Source organism: Chelmon rostratus, chromosome 2, assembly GCF_017976325.1.
Source record: "Chelmon rostratus isolate fCheRos1 chromosome 2, fCheRos1.pri, whole genome shotgun sequence".
Taxonomy (NCBI): Eukaryota; Metazoa; Chordata; class Actinopteri; order Chaetodontiformes; family Chaetodontidae; genus Chelmon; species Chelmon rostratus.
Window position 1 is genome coordinate 12000365 of NC_055659.1, and position 20867 is coordinate 12021231.

General features: G+C 43.4%; 1 protein-coding gene across 2 annotated transcripts in view; it reads right to left on the bottom strand.

Moving 5' to 3' along the window:
* The window catches only part of col2a1b (collagen, type II, alpha 1b), a 49278-nt gene extending 29156 nt beyond the window's left edge, over positions 1 to 20122 (bottom strand). Inside the window, exons 1-18 of one of the 2 annotated variants that reach the window (XM_041947140.1) lie at positions 19834 to 20122; positions 16073 to 16282; positions 14708 to 14724; positions 14277 to 14309; positions 13037 to 13069; positions 12728 to 12781; positions 11096 to 11197; positions 10262 to 10339; positions 8123 to 8167; positions 6849 to 6902; positions 5376 to 5429; positions 4434 to 4487; positions 3696 to 3749; positions 3542 to 3595; positions 3405 to 3449; positions 3235 to 3288; positions 3085 to 3129; positions 2593 to 2646 (exon numbers count right to left, since the gene is read on the bottom strand). In XM_041947140.1, the coding sequence (XP_041803074.1) occupies positions 2593 to 2646; positions 3085 to 3129; positions 3235 to 3288; positions 3405 to 3449; positions 3542 to 3595; positions 3696 to 3749; positions 4434 to 4487; positions 5376 to 5429; positions 6849 to 6902; positions 8123 to 8167; positions 10262 to 10339; positions 11096 to 11197; positions 12728 to 12781; positions 13037 to 13069; positions 14277 to 14309; positions 14708 to 14724; positions 16073 to 16282; positions 19834 to 19924 (1131 nt within the window). In that variant the 5' untranslated portion in view covers positions 19925 to 20122. The remainder of the gene's footprint in view (positions 1 to 2592; positions 2647 to 3084; positions 3130 to 3234; positions 3289 to 3404; positions 3450 to 3541; positions 3596 to 3695; positions 3750 to 4433; positions 4488 to 5375; positions 5430 to 6848; positions 6903 to 8122; positions 8168 to 10261; positions 10340 to 11095; positions 11198 to 12727; positions 12782 to 13036; positions 13070 to 14276; positions 14310 to 14707; positions 14725 to 16072; positions 16283 to 19833) is intronic. The other variant, XM_041947150.1, reaches the window with a different exon arrangement.
* Between the last annotated feature and the right edge of the window lie 745 nt (positions 20123 to 20867).

Genomic DNA, 20867 nt, shown 5'->3' on the forward strand with positions numbered 1-20867 from the left:
CTCACATGACAGCAGCAATTACACACAGCAACACACATCCAACACACCCTTTGACCAGAGGCGGTTGAGTTGTCCTGTCTGTGTTGACAGCTTGGGGGACGCTGCAACTGAAATCAGTTAACCAACCATCCATGGAGGTGCCAGAGGTCTGTGCTCCACCTCAACAGGCGTATTCAAGTATTCACCGTTTCTGCTGACATGTGCAGTTCATCAACTGTGTGCTTATGGCTGCAGATGCTGCTGCTGGTATTACTGCTCTACGTCAGCTCAGGGGAAGGGGAGGGGAGACCGGGGAGTGAGAGGGACAGTAGATGCTAATCCACCAGCATCCTCCAGGGCTGGAAAATGAAGCAGCATAAACTGCAGTTCTTCAAATGGCCACTCGAGGCTGCCTCCAAAAGCGAGTTGATCCCCATAGACCCTCATATTAACATACCCAACTTCAAAGCAGAATGTTTACAGCCTGGTGCGAAAAACAGCTCTGGTCTCTGGAGCTAATTTCCTTCTTCAACTGTACAGGGGCGAATTTTTATATAACTTATTTATTTTAATTATATTAAGGCTTAAAATTATGCATAATTATGGGCATGGCTTCTTTGAGTGACAGCTAGCCGCTATGTTTCAACGACCAGGGCTAATTTGGCCCCCAACACAGATCCACCCAACAGAGTCAGGCGCTGCCGAGATGGTGTCGGCCACAGCCACTGTCGCTGAGCTTCAACGGCTCTTTAGAAACCTATCACGACATGGAGACCATGACGTCATGGAGACCATGCACGTGTTTTATACAGCCTCGCATTTAATCACATTTGATCTGCTCCTTGTGGTCGCTGAGCTCATTTCTCTTTTGGCTGCTGCTGGGTGATCGCATTGTGAAGCTGTCATGCTGTTACTTTACATAGTGATTAAATTATCTGAGAATAAGAATACCAGGTGAAAAGCTGAGTTAAAAAATCTGCGATCATACTGTCGGTCTTAATTTGAGAAAAAACAGAACACAAACCATCGCACAGAAAGACATTTCAATGTCAAGACAATTAGAGTTCCATGCTTATAAAGCAGTTGCACTTTAAATAAAAAAAATAATCTCGACCGCAGTTACAAAGTGTTTTCTCCAAAGCCAGGTGCATAGTTTTGCAGGCCGTGTGGTTTGGTATAAAAATAGGTCTTGGGCCACCGTTCAGAGGAACTGCAGACACCAGCCAGAGATTTTACCACACTGGTGGTATGCAGCTTTTTCAGCATGCTGGTGAATGGAATTCCTCTGCTGTTGCTGCAGCTTTGTAGACTTTGCAGACTCAATAGTATGACATAATAGAGATTGTAAGTGTTTGTGAAAAATGGTGATGTAGTGCACTGAATTTTTCTTTTCCCTCAGCCGGTGCTGTCAGAGCCAGTATTTCACTGGCTCTGAAACAAAGATGAAAAGTGGGGCAAAGGGAGGAACATCTGCTCTTTTTTTTTTTTTAAGTTGTGGAAAAAATTCTCAGCATTTTAGAGGCGAAAGCTTGGCTGGTGCTGAAAAATACACCGCCGAGGCTCGGTTGGAGCCGGGTGGAAGTTGTCTCTGTTAGGTCTTTTCAGTTCGGGAGCACGGTTTATTCAGCTGAGGTTCAGATAACTGTGTTGTTTTTGTCTAGCTAGCTTTTTTTATTGTGTTAGTCTTGGGTCCTTTTTAACTGCAAAGCCTTGCTCATAAGGCTCAGCAAGGAAGACGAGGCTGCATTTCATGAGCTCTCAGGCAGGCTACAGCACAATAACGTAATATGAGACTTTTAACGTTCCTCACCATGGGACGCTTCAGGGAATATTATAAAGTCACACAAAAACACACGCTCACACACAGGACCACAGACTCTCCTGCAGACAAACAAAGTGTAAATTGATGTATGTTGATTTGACGCACACACACACACACACACACACACACACACAGACGCACATTTTCCCATCTTGAGCCGAGTGCGCTTTGATTACTTCAAGGGAAACTCCTGGATTTTGTAAAGAGATACTCCACTTGCAATTCCTAAAAGATTTTCCCAAACTACCAAGGGGCTCAAAGAAGAAAGCAAACCACCAGGTCTGGGCCCTCGAGCACAGAGCAGAGCCTGTCTGCCATGCAGGAGGAATAAATCAGATGTAAAGCAGAGAGAGGCAAGAAGACAGTGAGAGAGGGAGAATAACACTTTAAAAAAAACCCTCCTCCCTAATTTTCCACACAGATGGAGGCTTAAAGCACTTTTCAATGCAGAGCACCCTTCTCCGATTTCACTAAAGCATTTCAACTTGTCCTCACAAAATCCTCCCTGAGCTGAGCGCCGCCATTTTCTTACATATTCACTTTTTTATTGGATTCAAGAAAGTCTTATTCTAACTACACAGAAGTGACAAAACCCACGTCTTTGCACCTGCTGTACACACAACTTGTTTTTTTAGAGTGAAAGCCCACAGTGAGTAGGACAGAAGTTCAACTAGTTTTCTCACAGAAAAGACGGGACAGACACCAGACAGAGTCGCTTATTCACAGAATAAACCCACAAAGGTGAAGGTGAAGAGGAAGTGGGGGTACGAGTTTGGTAACTTGTGACTTACCTTTGCACCAGGAGAGCCAGGGAAGCCTGGAGCTCCAGAAGGACCGACGGGGCCCTACAGAGAGGAAAAGACTGTCTGTTAGCTCAGCATCACCGACACATGCAGGTGCAGAGACGCCCATCAGGCTGCAGGCCGGGCTGTGTGTGGTGGACTGGTTCATGATACATACTGATGGCTATCACAACATTACTCGTTTACGATACTGAATTCTACCATCAATAACACCATCAATGGTGTTATTGAATTAGTGAGGACATAATATGTGTGACATTATAATGAAGAGTTTGTTTAACCAGAAAAACCCTCTGTCTTCATTTCTTTAAGGGTCATTTTAACTGATTATAAAAATAACAACGATAATAAAATGTGCGATAGCGTGATCATACCAAGACATTTTCTGAGACAGCTATTGTACCATGAAAATCTCATATGTATGTATTTCTTACTCAAGCGAATGATGAAAATGAATTAAATGAGACAAAAAAAACTTACTGGGGGACCAGCAGGACCGGGCAAGCCATCGTTTCCACGTGCTCCCTGAATGAACAATATATTATCAGCACATGGGGTCAAAACCTTTGGTCCCTTAACAATGAGACACAACTACTGGTGGAGAGTTTCAGAAAGCAGGAAGACACTCACAGCAGCTCCACTGGGTCCAGAACGGCCTCTCTCGCCAGGCAAACCACGAGGTCCCTGTGTGGGTGAGGGAGATGAGAGGAAACCTTAATGATCAGTTTGCCATTATAAGCGGGTTTGTACTTCTATTTTTGTTTTCACGTGTTGCTGGTGTGATGTCTGGTGTTACACACCATCGGTCCGGGTGCGCCGTTCTCTCCGGGAGCACCAGCCTCACCCTAAAGAAGAGGACAGGATATGTATCTGTGAGTAAGGCGAGGCAAGTTAGTCCATTATCTACTCTTCTGAACACGCACAGAGTAAAACTTACCTTAGCCCCAACAGCTCCAGTCTCTCCCTTTGCACCATCAAGACCTGAATAACCCTACAAAGAGAGATTGCGCACAGTGAGGAGGCCGATCATGAGAACGCAACCAATAATCTAACTTCCCTGGAAACCATTAATGGACAGCAACCACACTCACTCTGTGTCCCTTGATGCCAGGCAGGCCAGGTGTTCCCGGGAATCCACGAGCTCCCTGCCATGCAACAGTGCAGGAGATTAAAATACAGTAGAGCGAAGGAAGATGATGCTAAACAGATGCTAAAATAATGTTGCTGTCAAGGTTGGGACAGATGTGGGAAAGGTAACATCAGGACATTAAAAGGTTTAAAATGAGATTTGAAGCAGTTATTTCCATTAGGTTGGAACAAGCTATTGAAACCAAAACTTAAAACCAATTTTGGCTCAAGTATTGATCACATGGGATCTTCAGACCAAACAAAAGAAGCTCTAATTCTTGGCTTGACATGATAAATGACTTCATCTGAACATCATTTTAGCTCAAGTAATTTACATTTGAACATTCTAATCAAAATCTTTAGGCGCTCAGTCTGTACAGTCATCCATCATTACTGTCAGTTATGGTGGAAGCTGCTCTATTGTTTAATGACAAATTGAGTTGATTATTCTGAAGTGACAGCATCACTGTAACTGAATGTGAAGTCCATTACATAAAAGTTTAGACAAAGTTACCCCAAATCAGATTACTTCCAGCCAAAGAATCTGCCTCAGTGTGTCAGCTGCTATTAGAAACTCATTTCTCACAACTTATTACCAGGCTGGCTGCTGACCATCGGAGGCACAAACAAAATAAAACCTTACAGCATATCAAAAGAGTCTCAGAGCTCAAAAACTGAATCAACAGCCACAGAAATCTCACCTGGGGTCCAGCAGGTCCACGCTCGCCTGATTTTCCAGGCTTGCCAGCTTCACCCTAAAACACAAACAGAGAGCCGGAGACAAAATGTTATTAAAAATGTCTAAATCCACGACTTCCATTTAATTACTTTTTAAATGCGGTACTGAAATTTAATGTAGTGATGTGTGGGAGAGAGAGAGCACTCCTTGTGGACATCTGTGATATGTCATGTCTGCTGCCACCATGTGGCTAAAAGTAGGAATTACACTTAGGTTGCTGAAGAAAGCAACATGAAATATTTTATTCACGTTATGCATAATGCTGAATGAAAGAGAGACATTAATGTCCACGACAGATGTTAAAGATTCATCCAGTTGTGCATCACGAGTGCTGTGTTTGATCACAATAAGCAATAGACAAGGCAGTACAGAATTTATTGAATACTGTAAAAGCATAAGCGTATGGAAGTAATACAAGATATGTCTCATAGCACTGTCGAAGTTGCTGTGTTAGCTTAGCACAGAGCAGCAAAGTCTGTGGACTGATCGAAACAGTACAGACAGTAAAATGACACTGATATCCTGCATTCTTTATGGTAGCATAACAGTAATAATACCAAACAAACATATTGCAAGCTGTAGATAACAAGAGGTTAAAAATAGCAGCTAAATCAATTTATAATGGGGACAATGTGATTTATAGTAATAATAGAATCCTTAAACAAATAACAAATAAATAAAAATGTGTTTTTATGTAACCATTACTTGTCGAAAGGCCTGGAATGGGATATTAATAAATGACATTTAAAGGACACTCAGCACAGATGTTGATATTTTACAGAATACACCCAGGATACTTGATATGAGGACGGTAATTAAGCTTCATTATGTATCAGCCTTGTCAGAGTTCCTGCTCATTAGAAATGTGCTCACGGTTTTATTTAGTTTTGACAGACACACTTACATCGTCTCCGGGTTTTCCAGAGGGTCCAGGGGGGCCACGGGGACCCATGGGGCCCTATTAATGAAAAAGAAAACCAGCAAAGGTGAGACACAGTTCCCATTCACAGCCAACAGAGGGCGATGTTATGCAGTTTAACTGCTACTCTCTGTCACTTTACAACCAGCTGCCAGATCTGACACATGACAGCACGAGACTTTCATCATTATCTCAGCTCTATAAGTGAACTTCGCTTTCTAAGTAATGTAAATCTATTTGTATTGAAGCACGTGTTTTGAAGAGATCAGACTTAGCAGGATTTATGGGCAGGATGAGGCCAAAAAGATGGAACAAATACTTCAGCATCGTCGTCCAAAATCCTTTGTACAAAGTTCAGTGTTTCCATCTTTTTTTCTTCTCCTCTGCCAGCTTCTTTTTCAGCTTTCTCTCTCCATGTGTGTTAATATATCTATTGGTTCTGTCACTGTTTCCATCTAAATGGCCGCTCTCCCTTTTACTCCGTGTTAGTCTGTCTCTTGTCTAAACTGGCAGAACAAGAGACAAAAGACACTGTGAATAAAACACTGACTGACTACAATAAAAGAGATGTTACACCAAGAATGCTTTTTTTATTTTTCCTTATCTTAATAGCTAATTAAAGGCATCTTGTTGGTAATTTTATGCTCAGATGCAAAAAAACGCCGTCTTTGACTCATGGTTTCAAAGGCTAAAATGATCTCCGGCCTTCACAAACACTTGGCCAACAGCGTGACCTTTCTGCAACTGTCAAGTTATTCTCTGGAAGGAGGCTTGATTTTAATCGCACATAATGATGCACTGGAACACCTTTGAAAGAGAGGGCACCTCGGGGGCTGCACATCTGAGCTCCACAGGAGCAGATTAACACAGCAGAGGGGAGACCCTGCCCTGTCTACCTGCTGAGGGAACGGGAAGGACAGGGGAGGGAGGGCTGGCAGATTTCTGGAAGCCTCCTTGGACGTAGGTCAGGGTGGAAACTACAGGAGGGGTATGTAAGGGTGGAGAGGGGGTAGAGCTGGGGCCGCAAGGAGGGAGAAAACTAAAAGTAGGGTCTTCTACCTGGCAGGGAATTATCTAAGGAGAATGTTCGGAAGCTGTCTGTGAGACACTGTCTGACGAAAGGAGAAGAAAATCATGTGAAAACTGCAATTCTGCTCCCCACAAAGTGAGAGTACACTGGGTTTGAGACACTGTAAGTGCTGACTGAAGAGGGTTGTAAATGTCGTAACAGAAGGAGGTGGCTGGTCGAAGAGACCGGGATACAGAAGTTAGGTGGTGAGCAAAGAAAGGTTAGACAGGAATGTGGTACAGTGGCTGAAAACAGACAGTACCCTGTTGAAAAGGAAAAGAAGGTAATAAAAATGAGAGGAGGTTTACGGGCAATAGAGCAGGTTTTTCTAAAAACCCTGCAGTGTGAACTGAGGGAAGGACTACAGCGCGACCCGGTGGGATACTTACAGATTGTCCGGGCTCTCCAGCCTCTCCTGGGTTGCCTTGGAAACCTTGTGGGCCCTGGGATGTAGAAAGGAGAGAGAGGTCGTTAGATGAGAGTGAAACGTCTTTTATACAAAAAAAGCAACTTTCTGTGATCACAAAATTAATCTCCAACTATTTTGACAATCAAATTACTTTTACTGTTATTTTTTAAAAGCAAAAATGCCAAAAAATATCACAGGTTCCAGCCTCTCACATGAGATTTTTTGCCGTTTTTCATCATCTTCTGTGATAGTAAATTGAAAGTTTTGGATTGTGTACTGTTGGTCAGGGATCTGAAAGTGCCAGCATGGGCTTCACGATGGGAATTTTTTCCTTTACTAATCTCTGATATTTTATAGACCAAACAATCAATAAATAATCAAACAACTGAAAAAATAACCATCAGAGCAACTGACAATGGAAATAAATGAGTTTGCTGCAGTCATAAACAGTTGGCTATATTACACCTTGGTCATGTAATAAATCTGTGTAACCTGTAGATAATTAAATGGTCTTAATCTATGAAGTTAGTTGAATATATAACTTTAGCAAAACACATAGCAGTTGCAACAGTTTTGAGTAAAACTACACTAACAATTTAAAAACTACTTCTTTGTAACACATTATTCTACGTTTCAAACTGCAGCAACGCAAAATGACTCCACTTCCCTGTTTGAATCCCCTCTAAAGTAAAATACACATCTCTCCAAATGTGGGCTCACGGTGAGTAAAACCATCAAGTTGAGGCAAGTCAGCTGGCATTGCCTACAACTTAATTGCTTTGCTCAGGAGGCTGGGAGGCCTAAAAGGGCTACAGGTGGAGCTCGGATGCGGGCAGCAGCAGAAAAGGGCGGGGCGTGTTTGCAGAGGTCTAAGCCCATAGGCTCTGTGAACGGTAAATTGACAGGTGTTCTGCAGCACGTCCGGGCTGTGGCATAGGAAAAAGCCCCGGAGCCCGCAGCTGTGAGACCAAAGTATTTTCACCTTCCTCCAGAAAGCAGCTCGCAGTTAAAATAGAGCCGTGTGTAAATGTTGATATCTATCCGCCTGCGGCATCCCCGCCTTGTTGCCAGGGTCACTGGTCTTTTTGGGGTCATTACTGTTATCAAAAAGACTGGGAGGAAGCAGACTATGCGGCGTATGTGCACACGACATCGAGCTCATTGCAATTATGAGATTTAGCCCACAGGCTGTGACTGAGCACAGGATCTCGTCTACAGGTGCACCCGGTTTGTGTGCTGTCTGGAGGTACTTACAGGTGATCCGGTGGGGCCAGGTGGTCCTCTGGGACCCATAGGGCCCTGAGGGGTAGAGACAGGAGACACAACGTCAGGCTAACGACAAAATTTTTTTTTACCAATGCACACAGTTTAAACAACATAAACAAATAAAACAGACAAATGCACAATTGGTTTGAGTGTAGGAGTTCAGGGGAGTGGGCGAGTTCTGGTCCACTTGAATTCTGCAGAAGCTATAAGAAAAATATCACCTGCTTTGCCCTGAAGCTACACAAAACTCAACAGCTGTACTTGTCAAATCCATAAATCCATAAATTCCTCAGTGGCATTTCGACTTTCTCTTGTCTCTATCCTTGTCTTTTCACCTCCAACCCCTCTTCTTCTTCTTCTTCTTTTTCTTCTTCTTCTCCTTCTCTCAGCTCTTTTTCCCAGCCGCTGTGTGCTTCTGTAGTTCAAAGGTCACCAGCGGTAGTGCTGTTCTCTTACATGTTTGAACTCTAGGTGACTGCTTACACCTTGACACGGAATGAACAACAACATAATACCCGACTGTTTGGTTTTGTCGAAATGTTTCATCCCTAAACGTTTCGGGCATCAGAGCGGGAGGCGAGATTTGTTCAGCTAAATTCTCTCTGACTGAACCTTAATCTGCTCTGCGAGAGCTTCTGGTTGGAGTCACACGCCAAAGTGATTTCTACTTCATGCATCGCCGCTCAAGAGGAGAAAATCACATTCTGTGGAGGTGATGAGCCAAATCCCCCCGCTTTTCCTCTCTGTCTGCCTCTCTATCTCTCTCTCTCACACACACACACACACACACACATGCAGAGGAGCTCCAGCTGCACAAGGATGCGACTGTACGAGCTGGTGTCAATAAACGTCTTGAGTGAAATTCAGATCACTTGTGACAGCTTTCCTCTTGCATAAAAACATATTCCTTTCAGCAGACCTGCTTTTATGAACCCACATTTTAGTGCTTTAAAAAAAAATCAGGGACAGCGGCCAAAGCAAACATCGCAGCGCGACACAGTGGTCCTCAGATGCGAATGAAAGTCCCCTTTCAGTGTGTGAGGGAAGCCTTTACCACAGCGGGGATCAATGGGGCTCTATATCTTCAGCTTTGAATGTGTGTTTCAGGTACATGCATGTGTGTGTGCATGCATTTGAGTGAGGCCGTTGTTTGACTGTTTGGTATATGTGCGTTCTGAGTAGATGTATAAGAGGTTATAAGCTTGACTTGTGATTTGACATCAGACCAGTCTGCTCTCTCCCCCAGAAGCCACAGCAAGCTGCTGGCTTCAGAAAGGAACTGGTATAGGTCTCAGGCAGAACTGTGGAAGGACAGTCAGTAGGAGCGAAGCCACACAGACTGCTGCTAACTGTGGGGATCTGATCGACTCCAGCCGCCTCCCTCCTCCTCCACCCCCCTCTCCTGGCGTCTCAAACCTCTGCTGGGCTGAGGCGCTGCCAAGCTGCTCTGAAGCTCTCTAAACCAAAATAGCTCCCAGTGTGCTCCTCACTCCATCTCAGGCAGGCTGCCATGCCAGCGAGCCGACTTCACAGGCCTGAGATGTAATAACGATCAATGGCTGTTTCCTCAGTTTATAAAATTACCCCTCTGTACTCCATGTGAGGTGCTCATTTTCCATCAGGAAGCAGAACTTTGTAGTTTCTTTTCTTCACCACAGGGGGGGCTGACTTTTTTATGTCTAAAATTTCTCCAAAAACCAACAACAAAGGAGGGTAAAAAAACCCAGATGTGATGCTACATATTGCAGGGATTCATCTTGAAATGGTATTCTTCCTTATTCCCTTTCATCCTTGATGATTTAAAATCCTAAATGGGTATCATCTCCTCTCTTGGTGATGAGCGATTTGTGTCCATCTTGCAGTTTTGAAGCTGCTCTTCATGTAAAGAAGTCTTTGCCCCTCCAGAAAGGTGAAGGTGCAGGATGAGCCACAAACACTGGAACTGGATTGGAAGGGCCAGCACAGGTCTTTAACCCGGGTCTTCAGATGGGAAGATCTAATCATGCCTTCTAGCTCTTGATCTCTCTGAGACGACAGCATCCAAGCAGATTGACAAGCAGCCAACTGTAAAAAAAAAAACAAAAAACAAAAAAAAAGTGGCAGCAGATCTCATCATCGCTCGCTCACCATTGGTCCTTGCATCACACCCATCTGTGCGCCACCAGCCTTCTCGTCGAAACCGCCGGCCATCTGAGCAGCAAAGTTCTGCAAAAGGTGAAAAAAGGAAAGCATCATTCAGGATGCACAAACATAGTTTAGGTCCCTTTTTATAAAATCTCAGCGATATGAAGCTTTTAAAGTAAAGAGTAAAGTAAAGTCTCATTTAGTGCAGGGTCAAGAATCTAAGAGGAAATGCTTCCACATTAAAAGTGAGCGTTGGCTGTTTCCTGATGTAAAATTTAAGGATGATCTTGGAGGCCAGATGTGTTGTCAGTGATTTGCAGAGTTTGGAGGATGCTGTGGTGCTCTGGTAGGGGAGAGGATCAGCTTTTAACAGACTATCAGCAGCAGAGCTAATTATGTGAATCCTGATGCAGACAGAGGAGAGACGGAGGGCATGTGAACGGTTTTCATCTCTCTTGCCTTCACAAAGAGTCTCCTTGTCCCCCCCTGCAAAAAAGCTCCTTCCCTTCCCCTCCCCAAGTCTATCATACTACCTCCTGCCCTTCCACCTCCCCTCCCCTCAGTCTACCCCCTCCCTCCTTTTCTCCTGCAAAGAATGAGAGGCATTCGATCTATTCTCTCTCTCTGCATCCACTCGCTGTTGTCTCTCTGCCTCCTCCCAACGCCAGCAGTTTCCCACATCTTTTGTGCTCTTGGATTCTTTTCCTTGCTCCAGTTTCTCTCTGCTTATTCCACCCAGTCAAAGTGAGGCCATTCTTGGCTTTGCATCAGTGTTCAACCTGTCAGCTCCTGTGTCTGCAGTGAATGCGAACCCCCTACTTGTCATGGGATACTTACTCCACCAAGGCCAGGGGGTCCATTAGGTCCTGGAGGTCCAGGGGGGCCGGGGTTTCCGGGGGTGCCAGGCTCACCATCTCTGCCGCGGGGACCAGGGCTTCCCTGAAAACGATGATTAATATTACAGTGAATGAAAACTTCTATTACATCTATCGAAAGTACAAGAGTACGACCTGATCAAAGGAGTACCTGTCATTAGATCAATCTGATTCTTGTAAACTGAAATGACCAAATGAAGCAGCATCTTAAGAATAACTCAAATCTGTGTATGACTTGGTCCATAACATGTAAGAAAATAATTAAAAAAAAGAAGAAAAAAGAAGCCATTTACAATTTCCCAAAGCCCAAGTTGTCATGTCCAAAAGGCTTGTGTTGTCCAAACAGCAGTTCAAAGCCAAAACATAATATATATTTTATAAAGAGAAAACAGCGAAAAAATATTCAGATTTGTGAGTATACTCAAATATGCAGCTTATATTTATATTTTCTGTCTGCAATGTGCTTTTTGACATCTAAGCTTACCAGTGTTCTATGTAATGCGAATGCAAACTATACGTCCTTGAATAAAAATCATCTTTTTGTTGTAAGGGTGCATTAACTATAGACGCGCTAAGCCGAACACCACAGACCTTCTAAGCATACATGAGTGCAGGAAAGCGTTGAATAATAATCGCTACAAGTCACTATTGATTAATTCCAGGCCTTTGTGCCAATATTTGAGCCGAGTTGTACTTTGGATAAATCATTACACAGCCGCTGGCAGACGATGCACCACTGGACTACATTTGTCAGATACTGTTGACAGAAGCCTAATGCTCAGTTGAACTGTCTCCAAACTGTTCTGCGGACTACATGAGAGGACATTACAACACCTGAGTGGCTACCAGTCATCCATCAGGACTGAAGTTTATCTTTTTGAACTGTGCCAAACTCGACATTTAAAGGTAAAAAAAACGTCAAAAAGACCTTTAATATTCAGACCACGGCCAACTATACAATTCAAAACAATGCAGATTTTTTCCTTTGAGGTTGTAAAGTGCGTTGATGATTTATCAGAGCAAGTGAGACTCCCATGCTCCTGTGCATGTAGTGACAAATTACCCTGCAAGGGGATCCTGAGCGAAGAATGTGCTGAACACCTAAGAGGCTGCCTCTCCTCTGCTAGCCAAAGCCCACTGTGTGCTTCAATTTGCATAAACAAGACGACTACACGACATAAACTCGTCGCCTGCGGCCATTATCACATCCAACTGTTGGTACATTAAGACAGTGATCAAAGGCGGGCGAATGCTGCGACACATGATTTCCCACACTGACTGACTGACTGACTGACTGAGACATGGAGGGAAGCGGAGGTTTACATTATGAGTTTCTGACAGTCCCACATCTGTTAAACAACCCAGACCACACAGCCTAATGGAAATGACACATGACTAGTTAGACTGCTCAATGAAAGCCAGCATTCTGCAGACCTGCATGCTATGGCAGATTACCCCACCCACGCCTCCACCTCACCCCCTCAGAGACATAAAGCTATCAGATTCAATAAGACATGCTGTGACCGTGCACAGTGTTGGTCCAGCTTTTGGTACGAAAACGACTATTTATGTTTAATTGTTGTTATAAACTGACCTTCTCTCCCTTGTCTCCTCTGGGTCCGCGGGGTCCTTGCTCTCCTGATGGGCCCTGGTGAACAGGAGACAGCGAAGGAGTCAGTAACTTCAGGTGTTTTCTCAGGAGAAACAGCTGCAGCTCGTGAACTCTGCTACTGTTATGTCAGATCAGTTTCCACTTCCTGTAACGGCGCCTGGCAACTTAATGTAATGCTATCAGGGTGCAGGCTCTTTCTATGTCCAGTTCTCAATGCATAAAGCAAACTGTAAAAGCTTTCAAACAGCAGTTACTAAGGAAAAATGTACAAACACAGAACTTGGTGCATACCATTGGGCCAGATGGTCCTCTTGGTCCTACAACCTGTTCAAGCAAAGAAGGGAAAATACAGAGAAGATGTCAGTTATCTCTTAGAAAATGTCATCTATAAGGTCATGATAATGAAGGCATGTTGAAGTGCACAAACTGAATGCTTTTTAAATTCAGGCCCACCACTACAGCTCATATCTACCAGATGTAGTTGCAGTTGAGGCTCAGCTCTGCTCGCAATCAGGAAACATTATCTTTCTCCCATCAGAGCGGACTTGTTAATGGCTAATCTCTTCGGGCGACGCATTACAAGAAACATACAATAAACAATGCCTTCTTATTTCCTGCCACGGACTCAGAGGGGTAAAGCATTTCCAGGTGCAGCTCTGCAGCAGCAGCAGCAGCAGCAGAGAGTTTGCTCTCTCTCTCATTCTTCACTGGCCTATAAGAGTCTTTATGGAGGATTGTATGGCGGTTGTGTTGTGATGACTGGGCTAACAGACCTGCCTCCTCTCTCTCTGACTCACCCCTTTCCTTCTTAGACTGACTAATACTAGGTTATTCTTGGCATTTCTCAAATTATGTATTATTATTTCTCTAGTTATTACTCTACTAAAAACTATTCTTACACACGTCAGCCAGCGGTAAGATGCTAACAACAGTGGTGGACTGTAACTAAACACATTTACTCAAGTAATGTACTTCAGAGCAGATTTGGAGTACTTTTACTGACCTGAGTATTTCCATTTCATGCTACTTGACTACTTGATACAGTAATAATAATGTAATAGTATAATATCCAATAGAATGACACTCACAAGGTCCATTTTCCTACTATTTTCATGCTTTAAGCATACTTTAAAGTACATTTTGCCGATAACACTCCCATACATCCATTTTCAAAGCAGGACTTTTTATTAATTGTAGTAATTATGCATTGCTTTTTTCTTTCTTTCTTTCTTTCTTTCTTTTTTTTTTTTTACTTAAAGGCAGAATAAGTACAATTTGTGGGTTTGTAAACATTCAAAGTTGGCCCCTTCTCCCTGGCTCAACAATATAGCGGCTTCCCCCGGATGGTGTTTATGGTCTGGCACCTGGTCGCTACCTTTTTATACAGTCCCACCCTCACACCATGCACGCTGTTATTGGCTGGGGGCTACACACCCCCTGCCCAAAGGTTGACGCCCAGAAACATCCAGAACACAGCACAGTGAGAAAATACCATCAGAGGGCAGACACAGACACAATGGTGTCAACTTACATCGGTAATGTCTCCGGGTTCACCTTTCTGACCCTGATGTTGAAAAGAGAAAGCATAAAAACACCAATTAGGATTAAAACGACAGACATATTTTCAGATATTTTTACAGTTATCTGTCTTTAGAAACACCTCAGAAGCACATCAGATGGAAAATTAGCAATCCTGAGGAAACCAGTTTGCAGCAAAATGTTGAAATTAAGTGTCCGACACAGTATCACTGGACACATGGCACACAGCATGCAGGAGGAAATAACGATCATCCATCTGGCAAAAGTCTTTCATATCAAGGTCTCATCTAAATCCATAAAGTACAGGTCCTGCAGCACTGATATCAGTCTGGATAGCTGCATAATTTAATTGCAGGTGTTTGGGAGCTTTATTTCACACACACACAGACACACACAGAGTCTTAATATCCTACAGCGTCTCACCTTAGCTCCAGGTACTCCTGTTATGTGGTCAAGCCGATTAGAGGGGAGAAACAGACCACAGTTAGCGAGCGGGCAACACAAAGAATCCATGAGGGTTATACAGTACTCCCTATAAACTCAGACAGTGCCTTGTGCAAATTGCACTTTCCTAAACTAAACTACTCTGAAGACCACCACCAAATCAGGTTTGTGGTACCCAAAGAGCCCATCAGGATTGAAAAAGTGTTGGTTGAATCACCATCTTAAGAGTTCAAAGCAGAAGCAAAGCAGCTGCAGATAAAAGGGAATGATAGAAAGCAAAAGATTCGTTAGGAACACTAAATGTGATGTAGGTCACTTTTATATTTCAGAGCATTATAATCGGCATTGGTAAGTAGCAATGTTGATGCATTATGAGTTTGCATATGTTTTTAGGTAGGGCTGGGTATCGATGAGAAGTTACTGAATACAAGTAGCTGTACAAGGCATTTGCCTCCATAAAGTAAAATAAACTAAAATCTGCAAATTTCAGATTGGAATTTGGAACTGATTAAAAAATAATTGGGCAAGATCAATGTCAATTCTCAGTACTTGACAGTGTTCGACAGTTCAGTCAGATTTCAGTCAGTATAAAAAAAGTGTTGTGGTTCGACAGCCAGCCCTCTTTGTAGGTGGTTGAGAGCTTAAAATGATGCTGAACATGTTGCACACTTCTTACTAAGCACTTGTTTAGCCTTGAATGGAAGATAAGCATTTTAAAAAGCATTTTAATACACAAGCATGCACCGCAAACAGTGACACTTCTGATTTCACTCATGCTCCTCAGCTGACTTTGAGTTTCCGAAGCTCACCGACAAGCTCCCTGTTTATCAGGAGGCGACAGCAGATTTAAATGTGCTGAAGGGCTCCTTCGAAAAGCCTCGGTGGAGCGTCACAGTTTTTCCTGCCATCAGATCAGCAGAAATCCACAGAGAGGACACAGTAGAAATGTGAGGCCTTGTCTGCTTGACTGAGGTATTTCCTTAATGACTCCCACATGTTCTCATGATACTCAGGGAAGGACAGAGTATTCAAACAAGATGGGGCCAAGGTGAGCCAGCTATGGAAAAAAGACGTTGAGGTAGCATTTCTCTGAAATCTGGTCAGAGGTGTCACTGTTGCCGCTTAATTCTCATCATTTGTTTACTTTGGGGACGGAAAACTGTATTCAAATCGAAGGCTGACATTTAGTAAAAGCCTGATTTAACACATTAAAGTGAAAGAGGTTAAAAACCGCACCTGGCCAACCTTTGATTGATACCACAGTGTCATTTTCTCCCCAAAATAAACAACATGATCTCATAGAGTAATTTATTTATGAAAGATGTGAGATAAATAAATTACGACCAATGGGTGGAGACTGGTCAGCTGCGCAGATGGGGCAACACTCTCCGAATGGGATTTCAGGTTTGGGACAGTCTTTTAGCTCCTCGCAGACAATTTCATCGCACAGGACGGTTCCAGTGTCGCACACACAGATGCGACAAGGCTCTGGTTTCCATACGTCCTTGTCGCTATAGCGCTGTCCATCTTGTATACAGCTAAAAACATCCTCCTCTGTGTGTGTGGTCATAGTAAGGGACACACAGAGGCCCAGGTGGTAGGTGGGTGGTGGGAGGAAAAAGGAGATTATGCATCAGGTATGAAATGTGTTACTCATAAACATCAGCTGTTGTGTCATCATGATCATAACATGGCTTTGAGTTATAAAGTAAGGCATATGGGGCGCGTACAGAAAAAACATGTTGGAAAGCTTAAACTTAAACCCCAAAACATCCTCTTCTTAATAGGAATTTAATGTGATATTTCATTGAGCTGCTTTGGATTAACTTTGTTCAGCGGCACTTCAGCAGCACAGATGGCAACACGGGAACTCGAACTATGCTCACGAACTTACAGCTTCAACCAACGATAATTTTCATGGCTGATTATTCTGCCAACTGTTGTCTTGAATAACTGATCAATCATTTTGTCTAGAAAATAAGAGAGAGAAAAAACATCCCACAGGCCAAGGTGACGTATTCAGGTTGCATGTTTAACAGTCAAAACCCCAAAAACATTCAGTTTACCATCATACTGTACATGTCAGAGAAAAGCATCAAATCCTCACATTTGAAAGGTTGTACCCAGCAAATGTTTGCTGGGTTTGCTCGAAAAATTACTGAAATAATGTTCTGATTTCTAAAATAGCTGCGGATTAACTTTGTGCCAACTGACTAATCCACTAATCGAGTAATTGTTGCAGCTCTAGTCTGCACTGACCACAAATTCTCTGGTTTGAATCCAGCTGTTGCACCTCTGCCGTACATCACCACCTCTCTTCCCTCACATTTTCTGTCTGCCTCTCAACTTTACACCATCAAATGAAGGCTAAACTGCCCCAAAAGTAATGCTAACACACAAAAACATCTTGTGACATCATTCCATTTTTCAATAATCAAAACTGAACCAGTTATTGAATTAATACAACAACATGCAACCTCTCAAGTAGCCACAGGGGGGCTCTGTAGCATCACAGAATCACAGGGAAGCGGAGCAACACCTGCAGGAAACCTCCAATAACTTCACAGGAGCTGGAGACCATGTGCCTAAATTCCTCGACAAGTTAAATATAGGGCGAGTTTACATTGGGGGAGACACCCTAATTTACTGCAAAGGAGACAGAGTTTGCATTCAGCAAATGAAAAATGCTTGGACTCTTTTTTCAGACCGCAGCTTGGCAAAGAGTGCACAGCTGAACCTGATAGAGGTGGGGCATGTTTCAATGCAGGTACTGTACTTATGCGATTTAAGAAAACATAACAATGACCTTAGTAATTAACCATATTCCTGTTCATTTTCCAGCCTGGCAGCTTACGAAAAAAGTCGACAGAAGGCCAAGCAGTTGATCAAAGACATGCTCTGATTGGAGCCACTGAACCTGGATCAGGGGTGAAAGTGGTTGACACAGCAGAAGAAAGGCCTCAGGGTACGGACTGAGAGTGTGAGAGGAGAAGCTGCAAGTACAGTAGTTATATTTACCACTGAGCGCTGCTTAAGTCAAGGTAACCAAACGGACCTCAGCACCAATGAATGAGGTCTTTCTGGAAAGGGACAGAGTGGGCAATTCACAAACTATTGCCTTGTATAAACATGGGGCGCATTTTAAACCCCATCTGGAAGCCATAGATGTGTCAGATGCCAATTCAAACACATCAGAGAAAAGAAAATGGTCAGCTTTCACGCACATACCTGGTGGGTTTTTTTTTTTTTTACATTTAGTTTTACAGGCCCTGATGCGCCATCAAAAGACTACACCTGTCCTTTCACTGGCTCAAATATGAGAGATTCTCCTGACAAGAGATATTCTGGGACAAGGGCTCTTCTGTATACTGGAGAGCTGATAGAAAGCTGGCTTTTCATCACTGAGGATAATTTGTATGTCTCCTCTCCCATGTGTTGGCAGCCATGCTGTTTTCCAGGGGAGAAAAGTGAACAATGAAAATTGCAAAGTGAACCCAGGTGCACTTGGAGGACAGTCGAGTCAACTCTGTTTTCGCTGGATTTAGTAACCTTTAAGCCTGCAGCCCACTTCTATCTGTCTGATCAGCTTCATGGCCCCCTTGCCCACATGAACAGTCAGGGGCCTTAAAACGGAGAGTTAAAGAAATGACTCCTGTCCCCCGATAGAGACTCAGGGCCACTGAGCCTGCTGTGCTGGGGTCACAGTCAGACCTCTTTGCCACTTCAGCGTCCCAGAAAATGCTGGAGAAAGAAGGGCTTGCATTATATCCAGGGGCCTATTTCTCTGAAAAGGTAACCTGAGACTTGAAATTACTTTGGCGTGAGTATGCCCCTTTTTTCTCTTTCTTCTTGGAAAATACACCTTTGCTTTAAAAGCTTGGTAAGCTTGACTTATTGTATACCGAGAAGACTCTCGGAATTACAATAATAAAGTCCGCCCGTCTTATATTTTTCCAATCACCTCTCTCTTGCACCTTGGCTCTGTCCCTCTCTGGGCTGACTGTCACAGCTTATGGGTAATCTTTTAAGCAGATGGAAACCCTGCAATCATATGGAACATTATTTCTGGCCCCAATCTGCTGGCGTACCTTTACTCTCAAATGTCTCTTGTGGATACTAAAATCAATAATGATGATGAATAATCCCGCTCAAATTTTCTTTTTTTTCAAAAAACCCCCCCAAAACTGCAGAGACAGTAGAAAGTCTGCAGGTATGAAGAATAATATGAGGCCAGTGTGAGCCTTAATAGAGTGCATTTTAAAATAATCACCTAAAGTTTTAATGGAAATGTTGGTTATTGGTGCACTTTTATGCCTCAACAAGCCAGGATCTGCCTGGATGCCCTCTGACAGCAATGGAATGTGAGCACTTTTTCACTAAAGGCCCTTGAGCCTGACCACCTTTCACTTTTTGACCATCCCCTAGCCCCCTCCCCCTCTATATTAAGTGAATCTGCAGTTAAAAGGAGGGCCTGTCAAGGCCCCTAAAGCACCCACAGGTGTCCCGCAGCTTAACTTAGGAGGGAAGGGGGAGGCATGGGCTCCACTGCTGGGGATCAAAATCTGAATCTTACTGTTTGATTTTCACTTTCCGAACTAAACAGAGAAGTAAAACTTCAACAAGAATGAATAAATACTAAAAAATAAAATGAGTAAGTAACAAATAACTCCACAGAAGCAAAAAAGCCAACAGCTCCTGCTCCGTGCGCGTTATTTTGCGTAAACTTGCCTCATCTCTCCATCCACTGCTTCACTTTTACGCACGTCCACAACTCTGATATATACTGAGTTTCCTCACACCTCACAGACACACAAAGATCAGCACTCTTGGTAGACAGAAGGTCCACAACTATCATCAGTCAGATAACTTTTCATGCAACGGAGTCTCCAAACAACCATGAACTTTGTGTGCGTAAAAGGTGCGAGGGAAGAGCCAAATCACTCCAAGCACCAAAGCAAACGCTTCATAGTTCAAGGCTCTGTGCGTAAAGATAAAATAATTTCAGAGTCATCTAACTTGGAAGAACACCTGCTCTCTACATAGACCTTTTCACAGCTTTAGTTTTTCGTCATTACAGCTCTGAGAGAAATAAAACTGTCACTTACGGTCGTCCTCCTGACATTTCACAATGGCTAATAGACAGACTTGGGTTGCTACAAGTAGCAGTACAGTCCTGGAATCCATAAAGCTCAACATGTCTAAATATTAGACATGCACGGCCCTCAAGGGAGAAAGAAGGGTGCGCAGGGAGCGGAGGCTTCTCTCAGTATTTAGTGTGTGCGTCCCCGGTTACAAAAGTCGAACCATTCGAAATTCACCCTTCCCAAAAACCGATGGGGGAATCCAGCGGCAGGACCCGGACCTGCAGCAGAAACTCAGCACCGACCGCTTCAGGCCAGACGCTACAGTTTTATGTCCCCGTTGCCTTCAATGAATCTTCGTATATTCCCAAATATCAGTCCGGCCCCTTGCCCCCCGTCAGGCTGAAATCTGAGCTTCGCTTCCCTCCCAGTCTGTCTCCCAGGTTCCATTATTCCAGCCTTAAACCACTCCTTTCTGCACGTGCTGCCACAGAACCCAAAAAAACTGAAACTTCTCCCCTCCTGGCCTTGGTGCCCTCCCCCTTTCAACCTCCCCCTTATTCATCGAAAGCATGGCGATGTCGGAATCACTTCGTTACGCTAATTGAAGGAGTTTCTTCATTTTTCCATCTAAGTCTGTGACCTGTGTGCAATAAATAGACGAGAACTATATTCTAACTTCTGTGGGTAGTAAATAAAAGTAAAAGAAAACCTCTTTAAACCCATCCGATATTACAGACACAAACAGTCCCTATGATGTTAAAATATTCATGTGGCTTATAGCATGATAAGAATATAAAATCAGTGTTCAAACACTGTAATACACAAGTAATGCACAACTCATTCTATAATGTAAAATGTGTTTTTAAGCCCCATAAGCCAGCAGGGATTCATGCTGAGGACATTATTAGTCATGCGATCAATACACACTCAACAGTCCATCAATTTCTAAAAGTTACTCTAAGTTACATATTTATTAATGTGTGCTCGAGCTGTCAAAAAAGCTGTAAGAGATGGTTCCTGCACCTGTGATCAAAGTCTCAATAAACAAGCAGTTC